At 38.4% G+C, this 26,906-nt stretch overlaps 1 protein-coding gene across 5 annotated transcripts in view; it reads left to right on the forward strand.

The window, feature by feature from the left end:
- The window catches only part of TSNARE1 (t-SNARE domain containing 1), a 420,326-nt gene that overhangs the window by 190,420 nt on the left and 203,000 nt on the right, over positions 1 to 26,906 (forward strand). For 3 of the 5 annotated variants that reach the window (XM_063451002.1, XM_063451004.1, XM_063451006.1), the window contains one exon: positions 16,865 to 17,029. In XM_063451002.1, the coding sequence (XP_063307072.1) occupies positions 16,865 to 17,029 (165 nt within the window). The remainder of the gene's footprint in view (positions 1 to 16,864; positions 17,030 to 26,906) is intronic. The other 2 variants (XM_063451003.1, XM_063451007.1) reach the window with 1 other exon arrangement.

The raw sequence follows: 26,906 nt of genomic DNA on the forward strand, positions 1-26,906 counted from the left end.
AGACTGTACATAATTACAGGTCCATTGAGTTTGAAATCAGGAAAACATAGTTCTCCATTGAGAAAAGGTCTTCACAAGGAGATTCAATGGTTCTTCAATTCTTTTTGAGAACAGGGACCAACGACAATTAGTGGGAGGTGCCTAGAGCTTCCTGAAATATTCTGCTGCATAGCTCCCACAGCAAACTGAAATAGTATCCAATCTTCTAACCATCTCATACTAATCACCTGGACCATCCCGTACTATTCCTGGCAGTCTGCGCCGGTCACCTATGTAAACCTACAGGGCTTTTTCAGTGTTGTCCAAGACACTAAATTGGACCGCTGGAGGATAGCTTTAGATCTATTTATTTTTTATCTTTTACATTAGTATTTAGCATGTGTTTCCCAAATAATTCTCATGTTGAAGAACAGGTCACAGAAGGGTTAATAGGGTGCAAGCTGTTTCTAATTTACTAACACACCGTTCGGGTCCAGCTCTTCTTAGAACTTCCACAACGTGGCCTTATCAGCCTGTGTGCAAGCCGCAGATATATTAATATGCCCTTTTCTTCCTTTCTGATAACAATCCCATTTATAATATCGAAATACTCCTTAGACTTTAAACCCTCCTTCATGTTCCCAGATTGTAACATGTTCTGTAATCTAAAGGAGTTATGAAAAATTTAAATATCCCAGTGCTTGGAGCTTCATCCTTTTTTTAATATACTCCATATCACAGAATAGACGGCTGAACCTGGCTTGGGAACCTCATTCTGCCGAGCTAGGTGAAAGCGGTTACTTACTAACTGGCACTTTTACAGGGACTTCCAAGGAACTGCAGTTCAGGAGCATGGCTGAGAGATTTTCCGTTTTACCTCGAGTGCCACGGAGGGAGAAAAAGCAATTATTTCTGTGTTTCAAACACTGTGGGGTTAGAAAGACAGCAGACCAGAAAAGCTGTACCCTGCTGAGAGTGTGCCTGCAATATCTGTAAATGGAGATGGACAAGATACTGTCAGAGTCACATAAAGGACCCTCAATGCTCAGCTGAATATCTCTGCCTACAGCAATGAATCTCATGGCCTCATCGCAATATGTAGCTCGGTGGATACAATAGTCATAGAGAGCAAATGTAATAGTCCACACGGTAAACGTCCTTCTTCAATATGTGTTTCACTGAAAGTATGGGTCATCTGGTCTGCTTTCAGTTTAAGAAGAAATAACAAAATACATATTTTTGTTTTGATGGAAGGAATAAAAATACTCAATTTTAGGCCACAAATTTCACTTTACCTTTTAAAAAAAAAAAAAAAAAAAAAATCAGTTTAGTGTTTTAAAGTTTTTTTGTTATATTTTATTTTTAGCTTTACCACTCTCTACGCTTGCCACAAAAAGTGCAAATATTTTACTGAATGTAGCCAAACAATGCCAGCTAATGGCAGGCATCCCAAGGGTGAACTGGAACACTAATAAAGTGTATCTGCCTCACAGAACTTTTAACTAGTAAGCTTTTCACCATCGAGTGCCAGGCAGAGTGAGCTCTCCCATTAGGTCAGTAATCTCACTTCATTCTACCCATGTAAACAAAAAGTACAATGCACAGCTTAGTCAGTCAGGCCCACTGGTGAAACCTTTATTAGAAGAGCATGCCAAAATAGAAAACGGCATTGTTTATAAATATATAATATATATATGTGTGTGTGTAATATAATGCATCTCTGCAGAAGTTGCTGTAAGTTATTTTGTGTATGTAATCATTATGGTAGTTTAACACTTTATTGCTCTCAGGACATGCTTTTATATATACATTTCATGATCCTCAGACAAAAGTGCCACAATTGCATTAGGACTTACCCATAAGAAAGCATTAAATCAATGCTTTCCTGTGGAGTTTTAGCCGACACTGGATGTCCTCATGCAAAGTGTGAGGATGTCCAGCGTCAAGGAGCCAATATCTGCTACGGACTCTGAAGCGACCCTAGCGGCTGTCTGGTAGTCAGCCACTAGAGGAGTCGTTAACCCTGTAAGGTAATTATTACCATTTTTCAATAACTGCAAACATTTGCAGGATTAAAGGGACAGGGACACACAGACCACTTTGAGTGTTCCTTCAAGAGTATTGGAGTGTTGAATTAGCTGATTTTACCACTGCAGCCGATCCACTTGACTGAATAACAACACATTTTGATTGAAGGGAAATTATTTATATACTTTTCAGTTACCAAATCAGTTAAGGAAACGATATTTTGAAGTCTATCACCACTGAACTTTTTACTAAAATAAAAAATAAAAAGTAGTTTTTACTGCACAGTGAGAAAAATAAAATTGTTTAGCTTTTTTATTTCTCTGTGCCACTAGAGTCAGCTCCCACAAGGGATGCATTTGTATTTTTTTCTCATCTGTTTTTCCGTAGTGAAGCCTGTATCTTGGAAGGTTTTTATTTTTCCTTCCAGCACCTCCATAGGTTTATGACAGATTGCAGGCATGACTGAGCCTATCGAGATTCGCTGTTGCCACGGGGGAGACAGATTCTGCAAAATGTTTCCTTGAAAATGACAAAAACGCTTTGACCAATGTGATTACATTCTTGGAAAACACGAAACAAAGGCACACAGGCAATAAACGTCTGCCTGTTAGTGCTTATACGTGTGTGTCATTGAAACTGTAAATAATGCTTCACTATGCCACAGCACGTGTCCCTGTTCGTGTCACTACGTCTTCCACTTGTTTGATACCAATGGGTGTAGATTTGCTTTCTCCTCCTAACCTGCTCTTTGCCATATCCGGACAACCTGGAACTGAAAAGTGGTGATATCACAAAAAAAAATCATACATTTCCTGGCATCAAATTATTCTCTGATTCAAAGACCCCAGCGAAATAGCTGTATAGCACAAGAAATTAAATCTAAAGACCACCACTGGTGAGCCATATGATTCGATATGATCAATGCCTATTAAAGAGTATATACAGACACTCCTCACTTACCGACCGGGTTCCGTTCCTACGACCCGGTCTTAGAACCAATTGGTCGGTAAGTGAGCAGTTAAGGGAGTCCCAGTTCTGGTGCGTTCATCTATGTTCGGAGAAATTTTGTTTACAACGATTTGGGCACCGGACCAAATAACTTGTTTTTATTTCGAAAAAGTAGCAAACTATGTTAACGCAACCTCTGCAGTGAACAAGTGTAAACTCTTATAATTTGCTGAATTTGGGTAGTAGAAAAGATTGAAACCGTAAAGGCAGAATGGGCAAAAGCTGATTAACTAGTGATTTCCATGTAAGATGTTATAAAAGGCAAAGAAAAGTTATAGAAATATGTCTAAATGTTTCTTGCTTGCAGTTTCCACTCTCAGAAAATTACTAGGAAATGGAAGCTAAAGAGACACTTTAGAACCGATACCACGTCTTACTGAAGTGGTTATAGTGCTTGAAGACAGCTGGTGCCATACCATGGTTTAGTTGTAAAACATTTTCCCACTGGTTTAACATGCCACGAGGTTACCCAGGTGTCTGGAGCCAGCCATTTTCTGCTCCTGGGCCTCATGTTTCTATATTGGCCCTTGCAGTGGTTGAAGGCAGTGGTTGGCTCAGCGTGTCAGCTGGCCATTGCTTAGCCTGTTACAGCAGCTCTTATCTGCTATGACTTGATATGGCTTCGGCATAGTGCAATTCCACTTTAGCCATAACTCCAGGAGGTGGCCAGACTGTGAGAGTCATGGATCATCTTTTCATGTTAAACCTTGAGCCACAGGGTGGTGCCAGGGACTCCAGGCATCATAACCATTTTAATGTTACATAAAGTATTCTCTTAGGAGGCATTGTTGAAGTCATGGAAGACCAAGAAAATACCTTCACTAGAACTCCTTGTAGACTGGTCAAGAGAGAAAAATGAAACCTCTTATGACTGCAGAACACCTGGAGGTAGATTTAGCTGTACTGGAGAAAGGTGAACTGGAATGACTGACGTGCCAGCATGTCGTCTTTGCACAACTGATGCTTTTTGACGTGTCTAAATGCTCTTTGTTAGTAGGAGTAAAATTACTAGAGAAATCTTGAAATAGTACTGGGTGCTCAGTCACTGCTGTTTTCTGAAATATCTCCCCTGCAATTTAAACTAGAAAGCCTTTTCTCACAGTGCACATTATGTCCAAAAACTAAACTTGGGCTTTTATGTTCATAACTGCTATGGGAAAGGTCAGCAGGATGTCTGTCATTTCTCGAGCCTGGGCTTTGAAGTCACCAACTTCGCACTCAGTCACACACAGAGTGCCATTGATGTGACCCATTCCGTCTCTCGTTTATTACTTTGCAAATGGTACCAGAAAAATATGCCATTTGAGAAGCAGCAGCCGAGGGAGGTGTGATTTGTTCGAGCTGACTGACAGCCTAATCATTAATTTCCTGAAAGCGATTATGCATCAAATACTGTTCAGTTCTGGCCTGGTTCACTTATGCTGCAAGTAACCAGAGAGCTCGGGAAAATTAAATGCATAGCTATTCCTAACAGAATGATAATTCTTCAACAGGGTCGTTGTGATGTGATGGTAGCTTACTCACTGCAAATGAAATGTATTTCATAATGCATAGGTTTAAATATCTCTCTTTATCACATCTCTTTGCTGGCCTTTGCACTGGGATGGCCGTCTGTAAGTCCTCTTTGATCAGAGCCACTGCTCATCTGCCAGGGCCATGCATGGTTCCAATGGATGAAACAGGACACAGGAAGCAGAATATGACACTGAAGTTTACTGAAAACACGTTGGTATAACAATTTAAACCACTGACAGGTGAAGTGAGTTACGTTGATTATATCTTTACAGTGACACCTGTCAAGAGGTGGGATATATTAGGCAGCAAATGAACAGTCAGTTCTTGAATGGCATGTGTTGGAAGCAGGACAATTGGCCAAGTAAAAAGATCGAAGTGACTTTGCCAAATAGTGATAGCTAGATGCCTGGGTCAGAGCATCTCCAATATGGCAAGTCTTGTGGGGTGGTCCCAGTATGCAATGGTTAGTACCTACCAAACGTGTTGCAAGGAAGGACAACTTGCAAACCTGGTTATTGGTGCCCAAAGCTCATTGATGCACATGGGGAGCGAAGGTTATCTTGTCTGTTCCAATCACACAGAAATGCTTCTGTAGCTCAAATTGCTGAAGATTGTGGATTTGGGGTTTTCATGAGCTGTAAGCCATAATCTTTAAACTTATGAGAAATCACGGCTTGAACTATCCTGCTTTGCATGTAATGCGTCTATCTAATATATTAGTTTGCCCTTTTACGTTGCATTACTGAAATAAATGAACTTTTGCACAATATTCTAATTTTTCGAGTATCATCTGTACACCAAAAAACAAGTTAAAAAAAGCACTAACCAAACTTCTAAAAAAATCTTTTAAATATGTGTATTAAAAACACCATCTAATGTGTGAATAAAAGCAGCATCCTTAAAAGTGCAATAGCTCACAAAACACTTAAAATACCAACAAAAACTTAAAATAAAGGTGCACTGTGTGTTACTTATTCTTAAAACTTAAATTTGGTGATGAACAACTTCTATTAAAGTGCAATACATAGTTGTACTGTGCAGTATTTTCTCATAACAGAATCCATGCAAAATTGTGATGTCTCAAATAAAGTGCAAAACCATTCGTGCTCAGAATAAAATAATCGGCTTCCTCAGATCAGGTAATAAGGTGATCTGAGGAAGCCAATTACAGGCGAACTGCGTCATCATGCCACGTTACGCTGTTATGCCACGCACGAAGCCCCACCTCCAGGAAATACTCCGTAATTTTTAGCCCGTGGTAATGCCAAGCCATTGGCGAAAACCGAAGGGACAGTATTCAAGTAAAAAGGGAGGAAGACAGAGTGGAGGTGATTTGCCTGGTGGAGGTTTTTTAATTGTGAAGATTGTCAAAGATTGAATTTTACTTACTGCTGCTATCTGGTCCTTGACTAATGATATTTCAGTAGGCTAACAGTTAGAGCAGACTTCTCTGCTCTTTACTTATGAGTGGGATTCTATCTTTAAACATTTAGTAGATATTCCCCTAACTGTATTACACTATCTGTTATTTTTTCTTCTTGTTTGAATTATATATATATTTTGAATGTTGGAGGAAAAGTACCTACAGCTGAGTTGAAAAAAGTGTGTCATACATGTTTGTGTTCCTGACACTCTAGTGTTCCTTTAACTTGAAGGTATTAAAAGAAGAACCTGACAAATGAATTGTATCTACTTCCATATTTAGCTATTGTACATCGTTTATCTGTTATACAGTTTAGTGTTTGCCCATATTTATTATTATGTAGAAATATATATATACAGCAAATATGCACAACTGTAATGCTTTTAATTTAGGAAGTGACAATTCTGGGTCAACAATGTTCTCAGGATCGTGCTAGTGTCAGTCTAGAGAAATGCAATTACATCTATATAGTCTGCAGTTAAATGATAAAGTACCTCTTAAACTGCCATGGCTGAGATTAGAAGTCTCACCTGACATATTGTGTGTGCGCAGTAAAATGGGATTTCACCTTCCCAAAAGATTTAGGTGTCCCTGAATACGCTCTCCTTGGCAGCCCATTCTGTGTGATTGCTTTGGGTCTCTGCTTAAAGAGGCACAGTTGTAAATCTGTCAGCCTTACAAGGTGAGAAGCTATCGTTATGGAACCTCCACTTTGCCAAAATCCTATTACAGGTAGAGAACATCGAAAGATCCTGCGCTTGGCCAACAGTTGACATCTTTTTAAAACTAAGTCTCTTACACAGTAAATGCTGGAATGTTCATCATATTTACTGATGAATGTTCAGTCACTATTTAATCACTGTGTTCAATTCAGATGGTGATTTAAATTTTGACCACCTTGTGGTTTATAACAAAATGTATTCCTAGTTCAGGATAGCAGTTGGAGACAAAGCAATAGTGAAGTCAGATAAAACCATTCAAAAAAACAGGCCATAGGTGAAGGTGTTGTTGTGCATTTAAATGACCACTAAATTACATAGCTGGTGGTCGACCTAATGACCCTATATTGCCAGGAAAACAAGTTTGTTTTCCTGGCAATATAGGGTCATTAGGTCGACCCCCCTCCACCCTGAGGGCCCCCCTCCCAACCCCCTTAAAAAGTTTTTTTTTTCTTTCATCTTTTTGTGAAACAAAAGTTAATAAAAGCTATTCTATGTTGTATTGAACAAAGAAAATGTAACATGTTCGGTTTCAGAATCAAGGAGCCAGTTAAAGTTAGGAGCCATGTTTTTCAACGTCAAAAATACAATTCTTAACAGAACACTATGCCATGCATACACAGTAGTCCCCCAATGCTTTCCTTTGGGAAAGCATTGAATTGGCTGTGATTGTCAAGATTGATGATCTCAGCCATAGAGATTGGGCCAGCACACTTTATATTACTGTGCATTTTATTGCTGTAGAGCTCTGTAATAAACATACACACTACACATTACTGTAGGTGTTATTGCTGTGGAGTGCTCTAAGAGTTATACACTGCACAATACACTCTTACACACTGCATGTTACTGGAGGTTTACTGCTGTGGAGTTATGTAATATAAGCATACACACTGCAGACTGCTCGTTACTGGAGGTTTATTGCTGTGGAGCTATGTAATACACTACTACACACTGCAGACTGCTCGTTACTGGAGGTTTATTGTTGTGGAGCTATGTAATACACTCATACACACTACAGACTGCTCGTTACTGGAGGTTTATTGCTGTGGAGCAATGAAATACACTACTACACACTGCAGACTGCTAGTTACTGGAGGTTTATTTCTGTGGAGCCATGTAATACACTCATACACAATGCAGACTGCTTGTTACTGGAGGTTTATTTCTGTGGAGCCATGTAATACACTCATACACAATGCAGACTGCTTGTTACTGGAGGTTTATTGCTGTAGAGCTCTGTAATAAACATACACACTACACATTACTGTAGGTGTTATTGCTGTGGAGTGTTCTAAGAGTTTTACACTGCACAATACACTCTTACACACTGCATGTCACTGGAGGTTTATTGCTGTGGAGCTATGGAATACACTCATACACACTGCAGAGTGCTCGTTACTGGAGGTTTATTGCTGTGGAGCCATGGAATACACTCATACACACTGCAGAATGCTTGTTACTGTAGGTGTATTGAAGTGGAGCTATGTAATACACTAATACACACTGCAGACTGCTCGTTACTGGAGGTTTATTGCTTTGGAGCTATGTAATACACTAATACACACTGCAGACTGCTTGTTACTGGAGGTTTATTGCTGTAGAGCTCTGTAATAAACATACACACTACACATTACTGGAGGTTATTGCTGTGGAGTGCTCTAAGAGTTTTACTCTGCACAATGCACTCTTACACACTGCATGTTACTGGAGGTTTATTGCTGTGGAGCTATGTAATACACACTGCAGAGTGCTCATTACTGGAGGTTTATTGCTGTGGAGCTATGTATTACACTCATACACACTGCAGACTGCTCGTTTCTGGAGGTTTATTGCTGTGGAGCTATGTAATACACTACTACACACTGCAGACTGCTCGTTACTGGAGGTTTATTGCTGTGGAGCTATGTAATACACTATTAATTGCCCAAGATACACAAACAGCAGAAAATACTAACCGGTAGACCCATTGTATCAGGCAACAATAATCTCACTCAAAACTGCAGTATCTATGTAGAACGTATTCTGAGCGGAATAGTCAAGACCCTCCCATCCTATCTGAGGGATACGAAACAGACCCTAAAAGCATTGAATGATCTGACACTACAGAGCGAGGCAAAATTATGTAGCCTCGATGTAGAAGGGCTGTACAGCTCCATCCCCCATAAGATAGGCCTTAACAACATACAATGGTTCCTTCAGACATGTGATTCGTCTCTAAACGATCACAACCAATTTGTACTGCGACTCTTGCAATTTATCCTAATGCACAATTACTTTCTGTTTGAGGGCACCCACTACCACCAGGTGAGAGGGACTGCTATGGGGACAACTTGTGCACCCTCATATGCAAACCTCCACCTGGGGTGGTGGGAACATAACATTGTCTTCGGTCATGAATTTGCAGACTATCATGGCCACATCCAAATGTGGAAGCGGTACATTGATGACGTGATAATTGTCTGGACAGGTTCCAATGAGTGTTTTGAAGAATTTGTAAAGACACTTAACATCAATAATTTAAACCTCAAGTTTACCCATGAAATAGGCGGTAAACAGATTAATTTCTTGGACCTGACTTTACAAATCACAGAAGATGAACATCATGTCTCCACTACCCTGTTTAAAAAACCTACCGCCACTAACAACCTCTTGAACTGGCAAAGTCACCACCCCAGCACTCTGAAGAAAGGCATACCGGTAGGCCAGTACTTGCGCGTTAGACGGAATTGCTCCACCCTGGAGGAATTCAAAATTAAAGCTAAGTCTCTGAGATCCCAGTTCAAAACTAAGGGATACTCGAATAGATGCCTCAAGTCAGCGTACAAGAGGGCTCTAATGACGGAACGAGAAACTCTCCTTGAAGATAATCACAAGAAAGACAAGCCTCAAAACTTAATCAGGTGCATCGGTACTTTTGATTCCGGTTGGGACCCAGTAAAACGGATCCTAGACAGATACTGGCCTCTCATTTTCCAAGACCAACACCTTAAAGAAGTCCTAACTCCACATGTCTCGCTTACAGCCAGGAGAGGTCGCAATCTCAAGGACCTTCTGGTACCCAGCCATTTGTCACTAGCCAAATCTGAGAGTACATGGCTGAAAACACCAGCTATTGGCACTTTCCAATGTGGCCGATGTAAGGCATGTAAGTTCATCCGCAAGAATTCTAAAACCTTTTCGAATTCCACAAATACCCAGACACATGCGGTTAAGACCTTCTTTAATTGCCAAACTGCAGGTTTGATCTATCTTTTAACATGCAGTTGTGATCAAAAATATGTAGGAAAAACCTTTAGACCATTTAAGAACCGGATCCTAGAACATGTTAACTCAGTGAACCCCAATAGACAAACTGATACAGTGATCTCCAGGCACTTGAAACTAAAACACGGAGGCTCAGCAAATGGTTTACGGTTCAGTGGAATCGAAAAAATAAAGCTTGGTCCCAGGAAAGGGGATATAGACAACAAACTACTCCAAAGAGAAAGTTATTGGATCTTTACATTAAAAACATTGTCCCCAAATGGTCTGAACGAGGGCTTCTCCTATACTCCGTTTATATGAGAACTGTCTATAAAATATACTGACCGTATCATGTCCTATGTTGGCTACATATAAATAACTATTATCTATAATACTATATCCATCTTTTAAGCACGCTTTTGTTAATACTCATTACCAAATTGTAAATAAGTGTATATACTGTAAATACTTGTAAATACTAATATATAATTTCTCTTCTCCTATTAAGTTTTGTACCTGTAGGTCCTAGTATTATCTGTCCTCACAACTAACATTTCGATACCTTATCGTCCAAGACCGAAGTATATCATGCAAACCTATGTACTGTCTACCAAACTTAAGAGACCTTACATCCATATTACCCCCATCACTCGGATTTTCCTTTAATCCCATCCAGAGACATATTGAATTATATATATACTTTACGAACAGCAGATTAGCTATTTAGCACTCTAGGGACATATGGAATAATCCTTGATCGGGATTTTTTTGATGGGTCGTTACAGTCTCCTGTTTGCATTTATGTACTAGTATAAACCAACGATTGTTAGACTATACGTATGGCTGAAGTTAGAACCGAAAGTTGTGGAAGTCTGGCATCCCCATTTTGATTTAGAAACTGTGACAATCTATAACCGCCACAGCCTCTTAGGGACCCAACTTTAGACACTTATAGACCCCTCTCGGCAGTGAGAGGGTTAAATCTAACTCGGACACACTATGCCAATGATAGGCTGTCTCGTACCAGCCAATTAGCATATGCCGACGGAATACTAATATGTATACAGACACATCGTGTTACGTTAAGCTAAACTGTATTACGTGTGCCGGTACATATAACAAGAAGGACTCCTTAGGCTACGTAGTTACTGTTGCTAAGTTCAATAACACAGCTCCGCATACCCTGATCTACACTGACAGCTCGGTGTTTCTTTCTCCTTCATGGCACATTGTTGGTTAAACGATCTTGGAATTACGTCAGGACACAAGGCATATGATTGGTTGACCAGTCAGGGTCATTAGCATATGCCCACGTGGGACTCTTGGCGCTCGATCCCGGGTATCTGATTGGACAGTCACTTAATCTACAGAGACCTGAATACATTTAAAAGGAGACTAGCACCCAGTCTCCTATCAGCCCCTGACGAAGGTGCATCTAAGAAAGCACCGAAACGCGCGTCGGGCTCTATGGGCTCTTTTCCTTTCACCATTTATACACTGGAGGTTATCTATCACCATGTGCAGGCAACCAACATTCTAAGTATGGTTCTGCACATGGAGCCACTTTAACTTTGTTTCATTTCACCTCTCTTTAATTTTGGTTATGGTTACTTTTTAACAGCCTGCTGAGAATTTACTCTCACTGAATTAGGGGACCCCTGGTTTCAACTGCAACAGTTATTTGTTGAATGTTGCAGTTTCCTAGCTCAATATTTTCAAGGGATCTCCTTATCTCTCCCTTAATAGCTAGACTTTATCTCCACAGGGACAGCCATATGCGGCCCCTTATGCCGGCTTGGTCCATGACTCGGTTTACTACTGTTACTACTTATATTCAGATGACCTATAGTCTGGAGCCAGCTACTAGCCATACGGCGTTGTAAATTTTTTTACACTTCAGTAACCATACCAAAGATACCTATGTCAGCCAAGTGTCATACACCTACCCTCTCCGCTCCTAGCTCTGGACTTGACCAGTCTTATGCTCAATAAAGTCAGTAGCCAGTTAGCAAATTGGAGTTTCATGGGTAATTGAGTATCACTTGGCATTAGAGAGGTGAGCCATTAAGGCAAGTTTCACACTATCTAAAATACAAGTAATTTTCACTTGATTGTATTGATTCTATTTATTTATTTCCCTAACATATCCAGTTATATTCGGACAGTCTGGATTGTTCCAGCTGTTTGAATAATTTTTTGTTTAATACACTATTACACACTGCAGACTGCTAGTTACTGGAGGTTTATTGCTGTGGAGCCATGTAATACACTCATACACACTGCAGACTGCTCGTTACTGGATGTTTATTGCTGTGGAGCCATGTAATACACTCATACATACTGCAGACTGCTCGTTACTTCAGGTTTATTGCTGTGGAGCCATGCAATACACTAATACACACTGCAGACTGCTCATTACTGGAGGTTTATTGCTGTGGAGTTCTGTGATAATTCTACAAACTGTTACTCTGGTAAGGGCATTTATTGAGAACAATAGGCAGGCCCTATATACTGCGCTATATGGTCTACTCCTTCACTAATTGACCTCGTTCTTGGCGTAAATAAAATGTATTTTTCTGTATGACTTTCCCTCAATCCAGATATTCATGGTTGATCACTTTGGGTTTTATGATTATGGCGGTTTTGTTCTCTGTTTTGTTTGTTTGTGTGCGTGATCTAAAAGTTTGAAAGCACAATGAGAATTAATCTAGTTACTTAGTAACGCTTGATTATCCCTGTAAGAGTATTAGTATTCATTATCAGCCGCCATTCATAAACAAGGTGGCCGTGATTCCAGCTTCAAAACGTAGTCATTCAAGGACAGGTCGCTTGTGTTATCAGCTTCCTACTTGCATTGCGTCTTTGTTGAATTAATTCAGTGTTTCCTAATCCTCAGTGTGTCCCCATGAATGAGTGCCTGGCAGGCTCTACTGAGAGCTGACCCAGAGTATCCTTGGTTAATTCAGGTACCACGTTAGAAAATAAGATAAAGGCTTCTTCTTCATCCCACGTTGATTAGCCTGAGCTAGCTAAATAACAATAATTACTGTTTAGCGTTTCATTTGATGTTTAAGTATAGAGGTTGAACTGCGAACTTGGTTTGCTGCTGAATTTAATACGTTTTAGTCTTTTCTCCAAGTTTAAAATCTGTACAAAGGACGCATTGATGGCAGGATTTTAGGAAGGATAGAAGCTTTGCGTGGATTAACTGCTAAAAGGTCCCCACTGATTTTATTTTTAATTGGCTTAAATGCTCTGTATTGTGCAGTTTTTTATTATTTTTTTATTTAACCGGTTGTATTTTTAACTAGAACCTCACTTTTACCACCCAAATAATGTATTGTAGCAAACCAATATCTGATGCTTAAAGGGGCACTATAGTCACCTAAACAACTTTAGCTCAATGAAGCAGTTTAGTGTATAGATCTTACCTCTCAGGTTTTACTGCTCAATTCTCTACCATTTAGGAGTTAAATAACTGTTTCTGTTTATGCAGCCCTTTTCACACCTCCCCTGGCTATGATTGACAGAGCCTGCACAAAAAAATAAAACTGATTTCCATCAGATGTAATTTATCTTAACCCCTTAAGGACTGAGCTAAATGTACATGTTTTGATCAAAAGAAAACGTAAACGAAACTTGAAATTTGACTATTATGTCTGTTCAACCGTAATTCACCTCTTTAATATTAAGTGCACCCACACTTATTATATGTCATTTTATTCAGGAGAAATATGGCTTTCATTTAACATCACATATTTAGCTATGAAACATGATTTAATATGAATAAAATATAAAAAATTAAGGAATTAAGAAATTGTTTTAGTTCTTCGTGACATTTTAACTGCAAATGTCATAATACTGTTTGCTTTTACTGCAATAAAATACACGTATTTGTATTGAGCAATGTCTCATGTGTAAAACAGTACCTCCTACGTTTTGTGAAGTTACAGGGTCAAATCTAGCATGTTACATTATTCATTTTTTTCACCTTGAAATTCGCCAGATTGGTTACGTTGCCTTTGAGACCGTATGGTAGCCCAGGAATGAGAATTACCCCCATGATGGTATACTATTTGCAATAGTATACAACCCAAAGTATTGCAAATGGGGTATGTCCAGTCTTTTTTAGTAGTCACAAACACTGGGCAAAATTAGCATTAATATTTGTTTGTGTGTGAAAAATTGAAAAAACTCATTTGAATGCCAATTTTGGCCAGTGTTTGTGACTAAGTGGCTACTAAAAAAGACTGGACATATACCCCATTTGCAATACCATGGGTTGTCTACTTTTGCAAATGGTATGCCATCATCGGGGTAATTCTCATTCCTGGGCTACCATACGGTCTCAAAGGCAACATAACCAATCTGGTGAATTTTAATGTGAAAAAACTGAAACGCAAGCCTTATATTTGACTCTGTAACTTTTGAAAACACTATAAAACCTGTACATGAGGGGTACTGTTATACTCATGAGACTTCGCTGAACACAAATATTAGGGTTTCAAAACTGTAAAACGTATCACAACAATTATATCGTCAGTCTAAGTGCTGTTTTTGTGTGAAAAATGCGAAAAACTTCACTTTCACTGATGATATCATCGTTGTAATACATTTTACTGTTTTGAAACACTAATATTTGTGTTCAGCAAAGTCTCCCGAGTAAAACAGTACCCCCCATGTACAGGTTTTATGGTGTCTTGGAAAGTTACAGGGTTAAATATAGTGCTAGCAAATCAGGCAGGTCCTGCAAATTGTTATTTATAAAATGACTTAATTATATAAAAATATTACATAAATATATATGTAGAATAAAAAAAAATATATAATTTTGTATTATTATTTTTATTTATATATAGTTATATATATATATATATATATATATATATATATATATATATATAGAGAGAGAGAGAGAGAGAGAGAGAGATAGATATTATTTTGTTCTAGGTGTATTTTGATATCAATATATATATATTAATATCAAAATACAGTTAGAACAAAATGACCCATATATATATTTTTTTTTTAACATATTAATATATTTATTTATTTTATATTATGATTATATATATATTTATCATTCTACGTGTATTTTGATATATATATATATATAGTAAAATACACTTAGTGTATGTGTAAGTGTGTGTGTGTATATAAATGTGTGCGTGTGTATATATATATATATATATATATATATACACGCACACATTTATATACACACACACACTTACACATACACTAAGTGTATTTTACTATGTGTGTATATATATATATATATATATATATATATATATATACACACACACACTTAGATTATATATATATATATATATATATATATATATAATCTATTTTATTTTACACGGTTTTAAAGCGTTATTTAACTTTTTTCAGGCAGCAGGGTGACTTCCTGTCATTGCAGGCACTGCCCCTGCTGACACTGCTATGGACGACAATTCCTTCCATGTGATCGTAAGGTCCTCGCAAGGACCTTGCGATCACATGGCCCAGGAGAGCCGTATCAGCAGCAGGGGGACTCCCTAGGATGTCAGGTAAGTCCCCCCCCATCGCGATCCCACACCGATGTAGCAAGCTATTGGCTAAATGGCCGAGATTGAGCAGTGAGACTGCAGGGGCATGATCTATACTCCAAAACTTGATCTATAAGCTAAACTTGTTTTTGTGACTTTTGTGTCCCTTTAAATATATTTTGTCCTTTAAGATGTGTGTGCCTTTTTTGTTTTGTTTTGTTTAGCTGCTCTCATTAATATTCAGTTGTTCACTCTCAGCTTACTGATATACCAAAATAAGTGGTGGAAGAGAGTTACAAGTTTTATGTTTGACATTTGAGCAGCCTGAGAAAGGCGCAGGGCTAGTAGCCCAGGAGTGTTGCTCTCGAAAGTCAGGGTGGAACATGTATCCACAAGAGTCTTAAGCATGCTTCTTTTCTGATATATTTTGTGTAGTGTGAGGTGAGAGAATGGTGTAAAAATGGAGGAATGCAAATTTCTGTATGCTGTTCGGGGGGGCTTGTGGTACAGGTGATACCAGTAAAGGGACCCAAAGCCTGGGCTGTGTAATAAGTATAGCTGCACAAGCGGGCCTTCATTCAGCATCAGAAAAAGGGTGTAGGTTAGCGCTAATAATATATAGGACAGGCAGCGACCTTATAGAGGGTAACCCTCTAATCCTCTATATAAGGAATACACAGTAAAAACAAAGAAAGGTTGCGCAAAAATTAAAAAATAAATACAAAATAAAAAAATATACGATAATAATAATAAAAAATAAGTAAAAAGTAATAGTAGATAAGTTCCAATGAGTATCAGGAGATCAAATGATTTTAGTCTCTAATTCCGCTGTGGGGGTGACTTCTCTTGTTGTAGTAGTTCACACCGTCTCGTGATATGGAAGACACAAGAAGAGAGGACCAATCGTGCGGAGTGTTTTACAGTTAATATAGTAGTATTAAAACATATGTATTTCACTCACATTTAGATGAGCTATAGCCAGCTCAGGGTTTGTAGGCAAATAGCGGAATAATCCCCGCTTACAGGATGTGTTGGTGCTTGTCCTCCAGGGGTTTTGTCCAATTTTCAGAAGAAGATGATAAAAACAGCAGATAGTGCTCTCTGATGGTATTTTTGAGGTAGTGAATAAAATAAAATAAAATATACTCACAAAAGAAGTGCAGGTCACACTGCACTTTTAAGGTAGCGTTAGTGGTATAATCCCCACTTCAGGATATATAGTATAAAAATGCCAGGAAAATAGTTGAAATAATAAAAATTATAATGGTGTGTAAAAAATGATAATGGTGCATATATCTAACCAAAATATCATTTATTTATAAAAAACACAATATAAAATAACTATAATGCGTTTCACCGCTGGGGCTTTATCAAAATGGTATAACTTCATTCAGCACCACCTATTTTTCCAGCAGAGTCCTCGGACCCCGTTTTCTGATATTGCGGATGATGAAAAGATATTCAATGGTGGCGATGAATTATGGCCAAACCAGAGCCAAAGCCAAGATCTCGAAGAGATAAACGAGGAAGATGTAGAGCACGTTCGTGAGAAGGAAGATGCCGTTAAACAGATTGAGGTAATTTAATGCGGCATAATTCAATATTTCTTTAAATATGTAATTTTTAGCAGTTACAGAATGTTGTTACTGCTAGATAGAAGCATTTTTACAATTTACTTTCAGTGTTATTTTGCTTTATTTTGTACCTTGAGTTCGCTTTATTTTATTTATACATAATATCCAAAGGGCAACTGTCCCTTCCCAGAATGTTTATTATTATGATTACTTATAAACTTTATATGTAAAATGTTCTTTATCAAGTTTGAATAGATAGAAAAATGTAATATGTAAAACTCCTCACAACTCTAGTTATCTCTATCCTGCATATTGACTCCTTGTAACTATGATAAACTTAGTAAGTGAGGAGTAGAAATGTAAATAATGAAATGTGTGTCTTGACTGTGCCGGGACTGACCTGTGATGCCATTTGCTAAATCTTTACTCCACATTTAAAAGAAAATGAAGCATATCATGGGACAACTGAAGAGGCAGTGTTGGTACATACGTGGGAGGACACATTTGGGGTAAAACAATTTGAAAAAGGTACGGCAGTGCCTCATTCCCTCTAACAGTTTAGTTGAACATAAGTTATGAGGTTTGGAATCACCCTGGAACGTTCCTTTAATGTTTTATTCAGTTATGTTTCCAGATAATTGATAAATATATATTTAATCTGAAATTGAAATGTCCCTCATATTTGCTTTATAGAGCTATAGTGATTTTGCTGAAAAGGGTGTATCCATGTCTGTAGAAAGTAACGAGTTGTTAAAAAGCATCAAATGTCCCACAATGTCAGCATTATCGTTCTTACTGAAAATGTGTTTACCTGTAGGAAGGTGATTTATATTACAATCATGAGATTATTCATGTAATGGGAACTGTCTGAACTACATTTCACTTCCAATTTTATAGTTCATGACGATATTGCTGCTGTACCAAAAAAAAATAAAATATGTGTTTATTTAATAAATCTTTATGTTCGTGAATCTCAAAATCTGTACAAAGAGAAGCAGAAATCTCCCCACATCTGCCGAACAACGGTCTGTCATCCAGGTTCCTCTGTGCAGTTATTTCTGCAAGTGGTTGTGGTTATCAGAGTGTTCCTTTGCAGTTATATATTTTTTTTCTAGCATATCACGAGTTTATTTCTGGGTTGACTTATGCTGACACCTACCCCGGGGGCAGGCGGTATATACACACGCAGGGGTATTGGGGAGCAAAGTAAAGTCATTGCAAGATTCTAATCTTCATGGCTTTCTTCTTTTGTGGCAAGGTACCAAATTACTGGCAGATGTGGTGTCTATATTTAAAAAGGCATCCAATTCCCATCTGGCAAATTACCGACCTGTGAGCCTAACATCTGTGGTTTAGAAGAGTTATTAACAGATATCATTTATGAATGTAGCATAAATAGCACCCTTAATATGATATGATGAACATACCTTTCTAAAGATCATTTCAATGTACTGTTTCATAGACAACATAGATAAAATGTTATAGCACAACTTAATGTGTTAAAGGGACACTATAGTCACCAAAATAACTTTGGCTTAATGAAGCAGTTTTGGTGTATAGATTATGTCCCTGCAGTCTCACTGCTCAATTATCTGCCATTTAGGAGTTAAATCCCTTTGTTTATGAACCCAAGTCACACCTCCCTGTGTGTGACTTGCACAGCCTTCCTAAACACTTCCTGTAAAGAGTCATCTAAAGTTTATCCTTCCTTTATTGCTAGTTCTTTTTAATTTAGATGTTCTTATCCCCTGCTTTGTTAATAGCTTGCTAGACCCCACAAGAGCCTCCTGTATGTGATTAAAGTTAAATTTACAGAGAAAGATACAATTGTTTAAGGTAAATTACATCTGATTGAAAGTGAAACCAGTTTTTTTTTTTTTTTTTCATGCAAGCTGTGTCAATCATAGTCAGGGGAGGTGTGACAAGGGCTGCATAAATAGAAACAAAGGGATTTAACTCCTAAATTGCAGTGAACTGAGCAGTGAAACCTGAGCAGCATGATCTATACACTAAAACTGCTTCATTAAGCTAAAGTTGTTTAGGTGACTATAGTGTTCCTTTAAGGAAATATACCTGGACTAGTGATGATAACGTGCAGATACTTGTTAATGAAAAAGTGTTAATGTTATCGAACATGTTTGGTAAATCAACTGAGCAGGCCTGTTTGTTAGGCAAGCAGTCCAAAGTACAGGCCTTTCAGCAGGTCCGATTTCGGGATCCTGTCCTGCCGTCCGGATTTTGTCCATTGAACAAAAAGGGTTCAAAATCCTTGCCTGGAAATTATAGACCTGTGAGCTTAACTTCTGTGACTGGGAAATAGAACTTCTGTGAGCTTAACTTCTGTGACTAGAAAAAGTGCAGAGATGAGCTACAAAATTGATAAAAGGAATGGAGCATTTTAGTTATGAAGAAAGGTTAAAAAATTAAATCTCTTTAGTTTGGAAAAACGGCGCCTGAGAGGGGATATGATAACATTATACATATATATATATATATTCGGGGCCAGTACAAACCATTATCTGGAAATCTATTCATAAACAGGGCTATACATAGGACACGAGGTCACACATTTAGGCTTGAAGAAAGGAGATTTCATCTAAGGCAAAGAAAAGGTTTTTTTTTTACAGTTAGAGCAATACGGATATGGAATTCTCTGCCTGAAGAGGTGGTTTTATCAGAGTCAATACAGATGTTTAAACTGAAATTGGATAAATACTTCCAAAAACATAACATACAGGGATATAATTTCTAATTAGTGGGGTAATAGCTGCTTGATCCAAGGAGACATCTGACTGCTATTTTGGGGTCAAGAAGGAATTTTTTTCCTAGTTTGTTGAAAAATTGGAAGCGCTTCAGACTGGGTGTTTTGCCTTCTTTTGGATCAACAGCAAAAGCATATGTGAGGAAGGCTGAACATGATGGACGCAAGTCTCTTTTCAGCTATGTAACAATGTAACTATGTAACAAACTGGAACGTGGCTTCAAATTTGAAACTGATTTGGTACAGCAGCTGCAAGGAAGGCTAATTGGCATAGAATGAAAATATATCTTATTGGTTTATTGGTATGTTAAAATATGTGTGTTGTCAATATTCCATGGTTACTACGTTCCCAGTCCCAGACGTAAACATTTTTTACCACAGCATGCCTATATGCTTTCTGGTTAAATAGTATTAAATTTTAATCAGGCTCGCATTGTGTGCTTAATAACTGTGGTTTTGGCCTCTCTCTGTGGATGAAGTGCTTTCAGGGACTGTGTACTGAGCTCTGTGCTTTCCAAGCTCTCCCTGCCAAACAGTGCGATGCTCTGCATTAATTGCCTACCACTGCTGCCTCAGTGTTTTACATAGGTAGCACTATATCCATCTTCATCTTGGACTGAATCCTGGCAATTAAGAAGTTAGGCAGAGAGGGGTCGTGGCAGAGTCACAAAGCTCCTCTCAGTATGATACATGTGTGTCTCCTCTGTGCTTTCTAAGCCACTAAATCATCATAGCCCCTGACAATTAGATTCCCTAACCGCAGAACCTGTTACTCTGTGAAAAGGCATTGTTTGCAGTCTGCGGTTCATTGCACTGGGAAAGCCAAACAGGTACCTACTAATATTCACATTCACCATTTATTTTGTATTTACTTTTCTTTCACCTTATCTGTCTATTTTTTGTTTGTATTTTTCCATTTAAACAAACAAAAACAAATAACCAAATCCCATTACTTCTTTACCCAACCATTAAGCACGTCTGCCAGGATTGAACCATGCTCTGTTACGTGAAAAGCAAAACAATGTTTGTAAGGCTGGATATTTCTCAGGTTTCTCACACTGCCATGGACTTGTCACCAACTTTCTGCTTTTCTCTTATCTCTCTCAGATTTGAGAAAAGGCCTGTTCAAAATAACACACACAAACACACAGGACAACACAATGTATTTAATCAAGCCTTTCATCTGATTCCTCACAGCAGAGAAGATATATATATGTTTCTAGTCTCTAGGGCAGGGGTAGGCAACCTTTTAGCAGCACTGTGCCGATATAGGATTGTGATGTCCCGTAACGTGCCGGTCCTATTTTTTTAAATTTAGGTGTGTATGCTGCCGTATTCTGTTTGTTATTTTTTACTGCAGTTGCTTTGCATCATTGTATTTGTGCGTATATGAGCTATTATATTGTATATGTTCATTAGTAGTTTATGGTATTGTGTATGATACATATGAATGTGGGCTGTGTATGAGGGCTGCTTGTGGAATTGTGTGTGGATGGATATGTCACATTGTGTGTTTGGTAGTGTGTGTGGGCTGTTTAGGGTATTGCATGTGAAAGGCTGCATGTGGGCTTTGTGTGCATGTATGTGGATTGTTAGCGGGTTACGTTTGTGCAGATTGTGTGTATGTTTGTGTGTGGGCTGTTCGTATTATTTGTATAAGGGGAGGGTTATTCTTCATTTCCGTGTTATGAATGTAAATTAGTGATAGTAAAAATGTCTATTTACTGTGTATACCTGTATTCAATATCTACTCAAAATGGCTGCTAGAGCACCCGCTCCCACCGACTAACTACCTCGTGTAACAAGATGGCGCCTACATCCGGAGGAAAATCCCGGGATGATGGTGACATCACGCCTCGTAGGATGTGCATTAGATAAGACACTTAACCAATTAGAGATGTATTCTCTCTGTTATCTACATTTTTGCATATGATGTATTTTTGCCTTTATAAGGGGCTTGCCGCCCCCTGAGTAAACATTCCAAAGTTTTTTATTAACCTGATACCTGTGTCTCAGTGTAATTTACTTAAAAACGTGCACACATTTATTTTAACAATTTGGAAAGGAGCAGATACTCAGATAAACACTTGGTTTGATCCACAATATCTGTGTATATCTAGCAGTATGGTTGGCTTCCCTGGGTTCCAGTGGGGACCAGGCTGGCCTGGTACAGGTCAAAGACAGGAGCTGCAACAGCAGCTGCAGGCTGCTCTACTACGTTGTGGATTCCCATTCACAAGTGCTTGGAGGAAGTGATCTGAGATCATTTCCTCTATGTGCTGCAATGCTTAAATTGAGGGTTGTCCTTCACCATCTTTTCGTATTAGCAGATATTTGAAGTTTTACTGGGACTCCTGATAGGCCAGAGCCTGTTTGGCTCTAGCAGCCTTGAGTGCCGTGCAAAGACACCTCGAGTGCCGTGCACGGCACTAGTGCCATAGGTTGCCTACCTCTGCTCTAGGGTGATGCACATTATTCATCCAATCACAATTGGCACAGTATACCTTGCAAACCAAGCAGTTCTAACATCACGCACAATTCTCTATGTTAGGGGTACATAAGCGAGCCTGCTCAGCATAACTAAGGGTGTGGTTTACTTGCTCTGCAAGCATAGAATAAGTGTTGCCAAAAACATGCAGTTTGGATTGTGCGTGAACACTTCAATTATGATAGTAAAAATCTAGCAGCAGTATGCTCCAATTGCTGCTGGAGCTGAGAAAATTAAAAAAAAAAAGCCTAAAATGTAAAATTGTAGCCACGACATTCCAATCTGTTCAAAGAATTTTCAAGTAAAAATAAACAAAAACATATTTGCCACTCAGTACTTGTTTTTTTATTTATTTATTTTTGTATTATTTCATTCTGATTCCACTATCATAGTATGCCTCCACAATTGCAAGAAAGCAGTGTTACACTAGCGTATAACACAATATTGTTCCACAGTCCAGCATACCAGTCTAAAGAGGAGCTGTGCATGTGTTCCCATTGTCAGTCCATAAATGAGCTGTGAATTTATTCACCAACACAAACTTGTAATCAGTGATTAATAAAACTGCTCCCCAGCCCCCGTTTCAATGTGTGTATATATAAAATGTTATTTATTAAAAAATATTATAATTGCAATGTGTCCATGGCTGTCCCTCTCTTCCCCAGCGCAGTGGCTGATGACATCTGTACGTACAGTCCTTGGAATAAGGAGCAGTTTGGCTTTATGAATGGGCATGGCTAAGGGGCAGGCCTATGACGCACCAAATTCCAAAATCTGGATAACTCAGATAAGCTTAAATTGTGTTAGTTCCCATAGTGTCTCTTTAAATGGATTACATAGTGTAATGCAGAATGCGAAGCTGCATTCCTTACAATATACTCCCCCAAACAGTGTAAGGGTCAATTTACTTAATGTACTCACCCAATCCCAGCGCTGCTCCATCATCACCCAACAGGGGGGGCTAATGCACATGTACGATGAGCTACAATGCTTTCCTATGGGGTTTTATCTGACACTGGATGTCCTCATGTAGTGCCTGAGGACGTCCAGCGTCGGTTGTGCGACCAGGGAGAGCCTCTAATGGCTCTCCGTATAGTTACTCTGTTTTGCTGTCTTTGCACAATAGCTATAATGTATTTTAGCTTCCTTGCTTTCTCCATAAGGCATTGGCTAGTTTTGGCCATCTTTTAGTATAGCTAGTGTACAGGGACTTCCTTTAAAGGGAACAATTCTATGTATTCTGATAACTTTGATGGAGGCTGATGCTTGTGCTTATAACAACCTAACTTACTAAGGCCCCAATTTAATATTGATACGTAATTCAAATGATTTAATATTTTTGGAGAAACTTTTTAAATATTTTTTTTTCCAATATATTTAAAAAAAAAAAAAAAATCATACCTAAAAAAATATTAATAAAATGTTTAAACATTTAAAAGGTTTATCCAAAAATAAGTCACTTGAAAAGCACGTTAAACAGTATTAATGTGAGGCCAACTTTATACAGTGATAAATCTAGTGATTGCTAAGTAAATGTTTGCGTGTGTCTCTCTCTATAGCTATATATCCTTGCTTATCTCGGTTACCAGTGCCCCAGAGTATACGTAGCATATTGCTATTATTCCCATGCTGGCGGGGTGTGATTATATCATGTTTATGACTTTTCTTGGGTTGACATTATTTCACTTTAGTTTTGAAGTCACTTGTAAAGTTGAGTGATTCCTGTGGCTATATTTTGCTAGGAAGCCCCCCTCTCCTCTCACCCCATGAACAGGCCACTAATGAAGTCCAGCCTCATTTTTCTTCTTTCAGACTTCATTGACAAAAAGGCCATCATTTGACACAGGACATTTTTCTAGAGCCGATGTCAAAGCAGCAGGAGTGGGAGATTTACAGCCTCTGAGAATATTGAATTCAATCTATCCGCGCACTAGTTCAAGTATGTTGGTATTTTCTTAAGAGGTAACAGAATTGAGGGCAAAGTGTGAGAAGGTTTTCAGGAAAAGAGGAATAAGAAAAGTTTTCGATTGAAAAACTAAATCAGGTGAAGAAAACAGATTTTATAGTTTCAAAAAAATTGGCATCTAGATTTGTATCCGCTGCTAGATTGTCTTACAACAACCCCCAAAAAGTTATGGCTTAACCCTTTCAGCCCTGAGCAATCAAGGTGAGGTAGTATAATCAGCACCTTTTCTTTGTCATGAATTGACCATTTTGGCCATCTTTCCCACAATTTATTACTCTCTTTTTGTCTTTTCTGTCCGTTTTGTATAGCACATTTCATTAATATTTGCATCTTTTTTTGGCTCCAGAAAAGTATTGTTTTGGCAACTAAAATGGAGGCTGAACAAGAGAATAATAGCTGCAGGTTTTTCTTATTTTGCGGTAAATAATCTTTGAGTTACACAAGTAAATAAATAAAGACACCCCGAGCCAATTGTCAAAACCCTCCCTATATAAATAAAATAGATTACATGTAGAGGCATCTTTTGTGTGCTAGTCCAAGATAAATTATTCTCAAATCATTGTTAAACGGTCAGCCTACTAACCCTCCGGGTGCCTGGGAACCTTTCTTGGTAGCCAATTGTGTAGTGGTTATGGTGCTTGGGTTGTTTATTTAAAATTAAGCTTGAAACATGGCCTTTGGCCCCAAAGCTACTATTTCAGTTCATGGACATTTCTTCCCAGTAGCTCTGAACACTATGTAGACCACTGGGTGCGGTGTTCTTGTCCTCTTAACCCAGCAATGTAAAATATTGCCCACAGCTTGAGGACCGATTTGTATTCCTAATGCTATAGCGTTTGTTTAATTGTCCTTTCTGGTAGGACAAGATATCTTATAGCCTATGATTATTATTATTTTTTTCTAGCTAGAAAACCAGACCAAGGATTAAATGTTGGTGGAAAAGCAGTGTGGTGGGATGTGTTTGGATTGCAGACTCCTAGGGGTTTCTTGCAGTCAAACCAGCTGTTTTGCCTCTCAGAAAGCAAATACTGCAAAGTTATGTGTAAGATAAGACAAAATCCACTATGCAGTACATTTAATTTGGCGATTTTGGTAAATCCTGGATGTGACTAGGGAGACGGAAGAACTGAGCTGTTATTGGCCAGAATAGTGCTTCTCATTTAATACTAAAATACTAAATCTCCTGTCTTTTATATAGAAATGTTTATTTATATTTTTCCTCTAATAAGGTAAATTTGATGCTGAGCAAGTGATAATTTTTTGCATATATTTATTGAATACTAATCTCTTGCATTAGGTGTATTTGTGGTTAACTAGGTGTGAGGGCTTAGTTTTGTTTGTTTTTTTGTTCCTTTTAATTTTCTGTATACAATAATATAATTTCATTTGCTTTATTAACGCATCCTCTCTGCTGGTCCTTCCCAGCCTTCAGTATTTTTATTTTTTGCTTAAAAAAACACTATTGCATGTTATGTGGAGAATGGTGGGGTGGGATTCGTTCCCCTGTTATTCCCCTAAACCCTACCCACAAAGTAGTTGGGATAAACTTAGCAATACTAAAGGAAGGTGAGAGATCAACAGGATTGGCTGAGTCTCTTCTTGGTTTGACATATCACTGCAGATGTTACAAAACCTTGGAGTTTGCAGTAAATGAAGTAATTTGTGGTTATGGGACAATCTTAACTTAAGAGTTTCACAAGGTTTGAAATACAGTATCATTTGAAATAATCAGTATACAATAGTCAAACATAAACTTGTACCTGACACAAAAAAACAATGGATAGTAGCATTCATGGAAAAATAAAATTGTAGACTATATTTGTCAAACTCCAAATTGCTGCTACCCTAAAGGAGTGTAAACCCCCACAGATAAGTGTAGCTAAGAATCTACGCTCTCCCAATCCTAAATCCACACTCAAGAAGCGAAAAGTCGCAAATGTTTAAGTATCCTGTGCAGTCACATTACAAAACAGAAAAGTCCTGGTGCGCATACATATGTACAGAACCCCTCAAGTGTTGAGAAGTATTTACAAACAGATGATACAGTGCAAACAAGTGTGATCCCTTATAGGGTGTCTACAAGCCCAGGTGTATATGTGTATATACTTATAGCCTGTTACACTGTACAGTTGATATCTGTAGTTTAAGGAGACAAAAGTAGGGGGGAGGGAACAGAGAAAGCACTCCTAGTGCAATACAATTATTAAAATTTAAACTAAATTTCTTTTTAAGAATGCAACTCACAAATGTAGAGTGGTATGAGCCCCACTCTAAGCTATCTTGCCCAGGGAGGATCAGCCCCTTGGGTACGTGGGATCTGATAAATGCTCCTGTGACTCCAGTGTCAGGCAAAAAACATTTATTAAAAATAAAAACAACTGATAATCAGATAATAAAAAAGCACAGTCCAGCTGCAGCTCACCACACCATGGGGAGTTTGATAACAGTTCAGTGTAATCTCTCTCCTTCTGGGGCCGGTCCTGCTGGCTGGTGTGTGTATTCAATTCACTTCCTTGTATCCTGATAACAGGTCACGTGACGCGTTTCGTCCCGCCTCTTGGGACTTTCTCAAACGAGCAATATCTCCTCCCACTGGAGATCCTCTTTTATTTAGGAGTCCCAAAGCCATGATCCAATCGGCTTGTAGCTCTCCAAAGTTGCACAC

This window comes from Pelobates fuscus, chromosome 4, assembly GCF_036172605.1.
Source record: "Pelobates fuscus isolate aPelFus1 chromosome 4, aPelFus1.pri, whole genome shotgun sequence".
Lineage (NCBI taxonomy): Eukaryota > Metazoa > Chordata > Amphibia > Anura > Pelobatidae > Pelobates > Pelobates fuscus.